The following is a 9,655-nucleotide window of genomic DNA, read 5'->3' as shown; positions in this document are numbered from 1 at the left end:
ACAGCAATGGCCTGTCCCATATTGCCTTCCCGTTTTAGAACCTTTTGGAGAACAACGGAAAGGATGTTGCAGGCACCACCTGCTCCTGCCACAGTCCCTCTGCCAGCCTGGGGAGGCTTGGGGACGCTGATCCATGAGGGGGGCACCCCAAAGGCTTTGGCTTCAGGCTGTGTCTGTCCCCGCACACAGGGAAGGCTTTCGAGACGGGGAAGAGGGACACAGTCTTTGTCGGGAAATCGCAGCGGGCGGAGCCTCCAAGCCTCCTGTGGCCACAGGCTTCACCCCACCCTGGATCCCTCTTCCTCACCTGCAGCAGACAGGGGAACTGAGTCCTGGTGGTGTTGAGAGGATGCAGGAGGCGGGAGGGCCCCAGAAGGGAGACTCGGTGCTGGGGGTGATTGGTGGATGAAGCTTTTGTCAAGGGCACCCTCTGTTAGGACACAAGCCCTCAGCACAGCAGGCAGGTGGACCCTCCTTCTGCAGAGAGAATGCCAGGGCCCAGGGTGGGATGGCCTGGCCGTGTCCCCCTGAGCCCTGGCTGCTGGGTCTGGGTTCCACCAGGTGTCCCAGCCCCCAGCACCCACGACCCAGTCCTGGGTCCCCGCCTCCACCCACTCCCTGCAGGTGATTTTGTCCTCTACTTCCAACACCTGCCAGTTGACGGCCCCTGACCTCCCGCCTTGGGGCGGCCTCCCCAGACCCGGCATCGTCACCTGGACGTCTCGCGTTCAAATCCAACCCCCTCCCAGCTCAACGCCTCCTTCCAGGAACTCGGATGATCTGCAAATCCTATTGGCTCTGCCCCGAAAATGCACCCGGAGTCCACTGCTTCTCACTACACCTAACCCCTGCCCTGGTCCCTGGCTTCTGCCCTTACCCCATCTCCTCCCCACAACAATCACCAGAGGGCGCCTGTGAGCACCTGAGTCAGGGCCCATCCCTCCCCTGCCCACAGCCCTCCATGGCTCCCACCTTCCTCAGGGTCAAAGCCCAAGTCCTGCCCGAGGCCCACAAGGCCCTGCACAACCTGCCTCCTCTCCTCCCCCTCCCCTCCTCTCTCTGCTCCAGCCACAGGGGCCTCTTCATGTTCTTGCAGCACACCAGGCACAGGAGGGTCACCTCCCTGAGGGAGGCTCAGGTCTCCAGTGTCCCCTCTGTTGACTCCAGGCCTGGTGGGGTGGGCACTGAGTGACCCAGGCCAGGACTGCGGGGTCCCAGTGGCCATCCAGGGCCATAAGCCCCAGCACGTCCGCCAGCTACCACCACAAGCGACGCTCCCGGGGCTCAGGTGTCACCAGAACTGGGTTGGGGACAGGGACAGGGCAGCTGCTGGCTGGGACAAGTGAGGCCAGGCCCAGGCCCTCAGGGAACTGGGGGGGGAATCACGGGGTCTGCTGCAGCAGTCACCCAGCCTGGCCACAGTGTGAGGGGCATGACAGCCGCTGAGTGCTGGGGACGCTGGAGAGTGGGAGGGGAGGGACATCCAGCTCTGGAAGCAAACCTTCTCCCAGGAGAACGGGGCACGGGCAGCCCCACCCCAGGGAGGCCCCGACATCGGTCCCCCTAGCACAGGCTCAGAAATGAAGACACGTGCCAGGGCGCGGAACGGGGTTTCGCAGCGTTCATGAACCTTTAATTCATTATGAGCCTAGAGGCCGGGAAATTAGGCAAAAAATACAGCGTATCCTTCATCTCGGGTGGGGAAAAACCAGGGCGCTGGGTTTTGTCTCGTCTTTGCACAGAGTAAGACACAGAGATACCTTCGTGGGGAGAGCGTGCAGCTCCGGCCTGCCCTTCTGTGGCCCGTCTACGCAGGCCGTCCCGGAGCCCACCACGGGATGGGTGTGACCCCCAAGGGACAAGGGCAGCAGAGGCACCCACCCGCTTCTTTACAATATAAATAGCATTTTCAAACAACGTAAGAATACAGTGTCAGCGCCACACTGGGCGAGGGCTGCGTGCAGAGGACCACCTCCACGTTTCGGCTGACACCCCCCCGACCTCCCCACCCGGCCCTCTCCAGGGCAACCGCCCCCCTCCCCCACCAAGGAAATGAAAGGCTTGCTCCTGCGTAACTCTCTCCGTTTTCCTTAGTCCTCTCTAGCCTGGGGACTGTTAGGACACTGTTTTATGATACAAACATTGCTTTTTTTTTTTTTTTTGGAGACAGGGTCTCGCTCTGTTGCCCAGGCTGGAGTGCAGTGGTGCAATCTGAGCTCACTGCAGCCTCAACTTCCTGGACTCAAGCAATCCTCCCACCACAGCCTCCCGAGGAGCTAGGACCACAGGCGTGCACCACCACACCCAGCTAACCTGTAACAAATTGGTAGTGATGGGGTCTTGCTATGTAGCCCAGGCTGGTCCCAAACTCCTGCCTCAGCCGTTTTTTAATACAAGCAAATTATCCCCTCCACCCCTCCCTGGGGCAGGAGACAGCTAAGGTGGGGAAGGCTCCCCAGAGCGGTGCAGAGCTGGCGAGGGAGAGGCACCCGGAGAAGGCGCTTCCCAGCCTGGGCCGAAGGCCGTTTTTCTCTATCAGCTCAACCCACTCCTAAGAAGCCGATTCCCCTCAAGACAGCAGCGTGGGTGGGTGGACCAAGGACACCAGGCCTTGTCCCTGCTCGGAAGCAGGCGAATGGGACCCCGAAGGCCTGCCTTGGCCCCGTGTCTCCGACCCACTCAGGACTGCGCCCCAAGAGCTGCGAAGCTGTCCACACTCACTACCAACCAGAAGGGCCTGGGGGCCTCCCTCACCCTGAGCCATGGGAGGTTCAGGGGTGCTTCGTCTGCAAGGAAGCCTCTGGAACCCCTGCGGTTCTCTCAGGTGAGAGAGAGAAAGAGAGACGAACCCCGGGAGAGAGTTTATTCTGCAAAGATGGGCGCAGACGGAGGGAGGCCCTAGACCCCGGGGCTTCCCCCGGCCAGGCACACAGGGGCAGCCACCAGAGAGCCTGGGCCTCCTCCCAGCAGGCGCAGAGCGGGGACAGGCACTGGTACCCAGACCATCAAAGTCCAGGAGCCGGGGAGAGGCGAGAGCGAGGCTGCGTGTGAGTGATCGGGCTGTGCCGAAACTGGGGCGTCCTGCCCACCCCCAGGCTCACCCTCCAATGACTGGGCCTCTTTCCCTGCCTGCTCTGTAGCCAAATCATAGTATTTGAAAACAACAACAAACAAAAAAACAGCGAGATGCTCTGACCTCTCAGAGAATCCTGCTTCTGAGAAAAACAATGTGTTTGTTTTGTTTTGTTCTGTTTTTCTTAAAGCCACAAATCTAGAAAACAACTTTGGGGATATTTTCCTTTGTTTTCCTTTTTTTCTTGCTTTTTTTTTTAAACAATATGTATTTATAGAAAGAGCCTCACAAAGGTGGTTTATGTACAGAAGTGACAATCTCAAAGGTTGCTCAGTAGGGCGTTGCAGTAGCACCTTTTCGAGAAGAAGAGAGCTTACATGGTTTAAAATTCTGAGTAGTTGAGTGGGGTGCACCCCCGGCCGGCCCCCGAGCCCGCCTGGCCCTGCTCCCTGAGTCTGGGGCCGCGCGCGGCGTCCCGCTGGCTCCTGTCGCCCTAGGGGGCACCCGCGGCGTGGAGGTGGCCTCTCGGGGGTCGGGGACGCGAGGACAGGAATTCACAGCAAGCGAACGCCCGGGGCGTGCCGTGGCCTCCCCGCCGGGCTGAGGGTCGCCTGAGCGGCCAGCTGTCCTAGAAGGGGCCTCCGGGCCGGCCCTGTGCCTGCAGGAGGCTCTCCACGAAGGCCACGTAGTCCTGGCTCCGCCCTGAGTCCTCCGTGGCAAGCGGGGTGCCCACACGCGGGCGCTTGGCGGCCTTGGCCTCCTCCCCCGAGAAGGCGGGCTCCTGCGGTGCCCCCGTGCTCAGTGACTGCGGGAGAGCGGAAGCACAGTGTTAGCATGGTGGAGACGCTCTGCGCAGCCCCGGCCACCGTCTGCGGCCTCTGAGAGGAGCCAGCTGGACACAGAGCCCTGATCGCTGTGGGGGCTGCTCAGAGGCTCCCATCTTCCTGCAAACCCCTGATCCTGCCAGTGGAGGGGCCCTGCCCTTCGCCCCAGCCTCTGGCCCCCTAGTGGGGTGCCAGCCCCTATCTGTTCCCCGAGGGACCTCTCTGTGGCTGAGCAGCTGTGGCCAGGAGCAGGAACCCCCCCCATGGGCTCTGCCCCTCAACACCTCGCCTCTGGATTAGAAAGAGAACAAAGGAAGCCCATGAGGGCTGCGGGAGCGAAAGCCAGCGCTGCCTCCGCTGCCTCCAGGACTCAGGCTCCCATTTAATAAGGAAAAAGCTCAGGAAAGCTTTTTTAAGCCGACAACTTGGGTGCCTGTACTTCGCCTGTGCCCCAAAACCTGTGATGGCTCAGCGGCAGCCCTGTGCGGGGTCGGGCAGCGCGGGTCCTGCAGGGCAAGGGGGCTTGGTGGGTCTGCTCCACATTCGTGACAAGGGGAGGGCTCCTCCAACCCTCCCTCCCCACATGACGGGCATCGCCCAGGAGCTGTGCGCCCGGAGTCAAGGCAAAGGAAGCGTCTCCTGCCAGGAGCCCGTGGGCCAGCTGTGCCGGGGCGGCCAGGACCCCCTTCCAGCAGAGGTGCAGGAGGAAGGGGTGGTCCACGCCATTGGAAGACGCAGTCTGTGCCCTGCCTCGTCCCAGATGGGCTCCCTGAGGAGTCACCCGGAGCCACCAGGCCGGCCTCGTGCACTCACCAGCCGAGAGCGGACCCTCTTGGGCAGCTCCTCCTCCAGGGTGAAGATGTCCCCACGCTTCACCGTCAGCTGGGACCCGTCCTCAAACTCCACCTGCAGGGGATGTGGCTCTCAGAGGCCTGGCACTGCCAGGCTGGCAGGTGCTCCAGGCAGGCCACGGCCTCAGGGGCTGGGAGGCCGGCCCCCTTGGGTGCACGGGGCCCGCTAGAGGCCACATGCAGCCGAGCTGAAGCTCATGTCCACCTCTGACACCGCCTGCAGCACACAGGGATCAGGCGGAGGCCCCGTCCCATGGTGCAAGGATGAGGGAGGACAGGACAGCCTGGGGCAGAGGCGGGGGCCTCGCAGCTTCCACATGGAGACAGAGCCCTCACCCCTCACCCCCTCACCCCCTCCCAGCTCGACAGACATCTGTCTCCATGAAGACACAGCCCCAGGACAAGGCGACAGAGTCACTGGGTGGACACAGAGCCGGGCAGGAGGCACAGTGCCCTAACGGGGCCTGGGAGGCAGGCGAGACCGGGCAGGGGGACGCAGGGGCCTGAGCTCAGGAGTCCCCAACCAGAGGTGAAGGACAGGGCCCCCAGCTTACGTGTGGCCCCCTGAAAACAGCTCGGTCACCTCTTCCCTTCAACTCAGAGACAAATGACCCCCTTCCAGCCTCCTCAGCTGGTGCCTTGTTCCAGGCGGCAGATGCCTGATTGGTGAGGGGCACTGGGAGCGCCCCACTTCCTCCTCGTTAAGCTTGGTGCCAGCACAGGCTCGCGGAGATTCTCTCAGGGACCCTCTGGCAACACAACACTGTCCCATGAAGGGCGTGCCAGGGAGGGGCGTGTGTCTCCAGGCCCACCTCATAACTACGACGGGCGACGGGTGCCGTGTTCCCAAGCCAGGAAATGTGCAGGGGTCACTCCCCGGCCCTGACCGCCATTCTGCTCCGGGGAGAAGGTTCCCATAGCAGAGGGCTCGCTTTTCACATTTAAAAACTCGAAACAAGCCGGGCATGGTGGCACGTGCCTGTGGTCCCAGCTAGCCAGGAGGCTGAGGTCGAGGCTGTAGTGAGCTCTAATGATGTCACTGCACTCCAGTCTGGGTGACAGATCAAGACCCCGTCTCAAAACGAACAAAAGGCATACACTAAGACCGTCACAGAAGAGTACAAAAGTCACACACTAAGACCCTCACAGAAGAGTGTCTGGGGCCAGATGCCCCGGGTAGCGTGCAGGGCGGCAGCCCGGGATCACGGCACCTCCCTCTCTATGGGGGCGCAGACCCGGCCTCAGGGCGGCCAAGCCTGAGTCCCTGTGACTCCTCCAGGGATGGCTGGGGGTGGAGACAGAGGTGGGCCCTGGAGAGAGTCTGCTGTGGGTTCCACAGGCCTCTTGGCTGGCACAGGTGGCGGGAGAAGCAGGGCTGGGAGTGCCCAGTGTGAACTCTCGGATGGCCAGTTGCCTCTGGGCCATGTCCTGGGACGACAGCACAGATCTCCCAGGGATGTGTGGAGGAACCCGCCGGGAACCAAGGACCTGGGTGCCACCCTCTGCCCCGTCCCGCCCATCTCATTTGTAGAGGGGAGCCACCAGGAGAAGACCCCTTCCCAGCGCCTGCCCAGTGAGGAGCATCTGGGCAGGAGTCCTGGTGTCGGAGCCCCAGCACCCTGGAAAGCGATTTCCACCCCCGGTGTGGCCAGGCTCCGCTCTGCCATGGGCAGCGGCAGGTTTTGGAGCTCCCACCCCAGGAGTCCCAGGACCCCCCTGCAGCCTTTCCCCAGCCCCCGGCCCCAGCTCGGCCTCTCGGCTTCTGGCATGCGCGGCGCACGGCGACTCAGGCAGGCACACACGCAGCCTTGCGGGAGGGGAAGGCGCATTCTAGAAACTCAGTGGAAACTGGCTCAGGTTTCTGGGTCGGGAAGACTGGGGAGATCCGCCCCAGATTCTCAGGGCACAGAACCGCCCAGGAGGACAGCGCTCACACTGCCGGGTCCAAGCGGGCTCCCGGGAAACTTCTGTGCTCGGGTAATTTGGGAACTAGGGCCTGACTGGAGACTCAGACTGTTTCCTCCCAGCGCCTCCCTGGAACCTGCTTTCACTATGAGTCTCCACGGGGCGAGCTCTGAAGGTAGCGTTTGCTTTTTAACATTTTGAGAAAACTGGATACGCTTGCAGCTACAGGAAATCAGAGAGGCGTGCGCCTCAGCCCAGGCTCCCTGTGGCGACGTCTTGCCTGGCACTTCTCAGAAGCATCTCGAGGGGTCACGTGCGAAGGAAACGTGTTCCGAGTGTTGCGGACAGGGGGTGGGGGGGGGCTCTTGGGGCCTTGGCATGTGGGTGTCCCATCCACTCGGCCCTGCTGTCACCTGGGCCTGCCCCAGCCCCCACTGACCAGGCCTCGGCCTCAGGGCAGGCAGCTCCAGCCTCACCTCCTCGGCCACCACATAGCGGGCGTTGGCAGGATCGTGTGACCGAGGTCCTGCTGCCACCTCGCAGACAGGCGGGCACTCCACAGTGCCTTACTGGCTTCCAATACCACCTGTTACTGATTCCACAGCCTCTGCCCCCTGCCCCTGAGCACTCTGGAAATGCGACACCTTTTTTTTTTTTTTTTGAGACAGAGCCTTGCTTCGTCACCCAGGCTGGAGTGCAGTGGTGTGATCTTGGATCACTGAAATCTCAACCTCCCAGGCTCAAGTGATCCTCCCACCTCAGCCTCCCAAGTAGCTGGGACTACAGGTGCGTGCCACCACGCTCAGCTAATTTTGTTATTTTGTAGAGATAGGGTTTTGCTGTGTTGCCCAGGCTGGTCTCGAACCCCTGGGCTCAAGCGCTCTGCCCGCCTCAGCCTCCCACAGTGCTGTGATCATAGCACGAGCCCCCGCACCTGGCTGGCATCATCTCATTTCTGACTGTCTCGTTAGCTCGGCTTCCTTGGGGTGAGCTCCCTGACGCCGGCCCCCTCCCGGGCTCTGGTGACATGTCAATGATCTGGGGAGCACCCGAGCACTGTCCGCTTCCTTCGCCGCCAGGGCGGGGGCTGCTTCCGGCGCCTCTTCTGTGGGGTGTTGTCAAGATCCACCCTGAGTCTCCCTTGTCATTTTCCAGCACGGCTGTGCTCCGTGTGCGTTATAAATGGCTATTCATTCATTCACGTGTTTTCTATTACCTTCATAGGTTTCTTGAGGGAAGGAGACTGGCACGTGCTCAGCCTGATCTCTGGAGCAAACTTCCACAGTGTTCTAGAGGTCCTGGCTCAACCTCCCCTCCTTGGAGTCCAGTCCAACCTGCCTGGGCCGGACTCTGAGGCTCCCGGGGCAGGCGGAGGGTCCTGTCACTGTCACACACACCCCACCCATCCTGCCGTGTACGACATGCACCAGAATGCTTCCCAGCAGATATTTTTCTTTTTTTGTGTGTTTTGGAGACAGGGTCTCAGTGTCGCCCAAGCTGGAGTCCAGTGGCTCAATTACAGCTCACTGCATCCTCAGCCTCCTGGGTTCAAGCGATCCTCCCACCTCAGCCTGTAGCTGAGTAGCTGAGTAGCTGGGATGACACGCGCACACTACCATGCCCAACTAATTTTTAAAATTTTTTTGTAGAGATTGGCGGGGGGGAGGGTCTCACTTTGTTGCCCAGGCTGGTCTCGAACTCTTAGCCTCAAGTGATTCTCCTGCCTTGGCCTCCCAAAGTGCTGGGATTACAGGTGTGAGCCACCGCGCCCAGCCCAGCCTGAAACTCATAGTCTGAGAGAACAGCTGCCAGGTGAGCCGAGCGGGAATTATTCTCTCTTGCTGCTGCTTGGGATGGGCTAAGGAGTGCAAATCAACCCTGCCCTTGGTCTAAGCTGAACACAATCAGGAAGTCCAAGGAGCTGCCTGAGCCTCCCCTGGGGCAGGCTGCAGCTAAGCAGAAGTGACAGTGTCTGGAGATTGGTGGTAGCTCCCACAGAGCTGGCCACGGGGATGGCTTGTCCCAGAAACCACCTCCTTCTCAAGGAGCAGGGAAGACTCTGCAAGGTCCAAGAGTGGTGACTGGGTGGGGCCGGCCTGCACGGCACAGGGTCCTGGACGTTCAGTGACAGGTCTGAGAGTGGTGACCAGGTGGGGCCGGCCTGCACGGCACAGGGTCCTGGACGCTCAGTGACAGGTCTGAGAGGGGTGACCGGGTGGTGACCGCCCCCGTGCCATGCAGGCCGGCCCTGCATGGTCACTACCCTTGGACCTGTCACTGAGCATCCAGGACCCCGTGCCCTGCAGGCCGGCCCTGCCTGGTCACCGCTCTCGGACCTGTCACTGAACATCCAGGACCCCTGCCCCGTGCCATGCAGGCTGGGCCTGTACATTCACCACTCTCGGACCTGTCAGTGAGCATCCAGGACCCTGTGCCATGCAGGCTGGCCCTGCCTGGTCACAGCTCTCGGACCTGTCACTGAACATCCAGGACCCCTGCCCTGTGCCATGCAGGCTGGCCCTGCCCGGTCACCACTCTCGGACCTGTCACTGAGTGTCCAGGACCCCCCCATGCTGTGCAGGTTGGCGCCACCTAGTCACTGCTCTCTGACCTGTCACTGAGCATCCAGAAACCCCCATACTATGTTAACCAGGCTGGTCTTGAACTCCTGACCTCAAGTGATCCACCTGCCTTGGCCTCTCAAAGTGTTGGGATTACAGGGGTGAACCACCATGTCGGGTCTAAGATTCCACACTTTTAAATAATTTCTCTTCCACAATCATGAGAAGCAGCTCACCACCAACTTGATTAAAAAAAAAAAAAAAACAAACCCAGGGGTACTGAGCTATACACTCCAAAATGGTGAAAGGGAGAACTTACGTTAAGAAACACTGAGGTGTCTCAAAGGGAAACGCCACCCGAGTGGAGGCCCCTTTAGCTTTGAAAACGAACAAGCCCTGTGCCTCTAACTTAGGCAGGCGAGCCGAGGCTCAGCTGGGCCC

At 61.0% G+C, this 9,655-nt stretch overlaps 1 protein-coding gene across 1 annotated transcript in view; it reads right to left on the bottom strand.

Annotated features, from left to right (window-relative positions):
• Window positions 1–1,606: 1,606 nt before the first annotated feature.
• The window catches only part of KDM4B (lysine (K)-specific demethylase 4B), a 166,578-nt gene continuing 158,529 nt past the window's right edge, over window positions 1,607–9,655 (bottom strand). Inside the window, exons 22-23 of the mRNA XM_011967374.1 lie at window positions 4,711–4,803; window positions 1,607–3,878 (exon numbers count right to left, since the gene is read on the bottom strand). Coding sequence (XP_011822764.1) covers window positions 3,702–3,878; window positions 4,711–4,803 — 270 coding nt within the window. The 3' untranslated portion in view covers window positions 1,607–3,701. The remainder of the gene's footprint in view (window positions 3,879–4,710; window positions 4,804–9,655) is intronic.

The sequence above is a fragment of the Mandrillus leucophaeus genome, unplaced genomic scaffold (assembly GCF_000951045.1).
Source record: "Mandrillus leucophaeus isolate KB7577 unplaced genomic scaffold, Mleu.le_1.0 Scaffold8, whole genome shotgun sequence".
NCBI classification, from domain to species: Eukaryota; Metazoa; Chordata; class Mammalia; order Primates; family Cercopithecidae; genus Mandrillus; species Mandrillus leucophaeus.
Note: the sequence above shows the minus strand (reverse complement) of the source record. Positions and strands in the feature narration are given on the sequence as shown.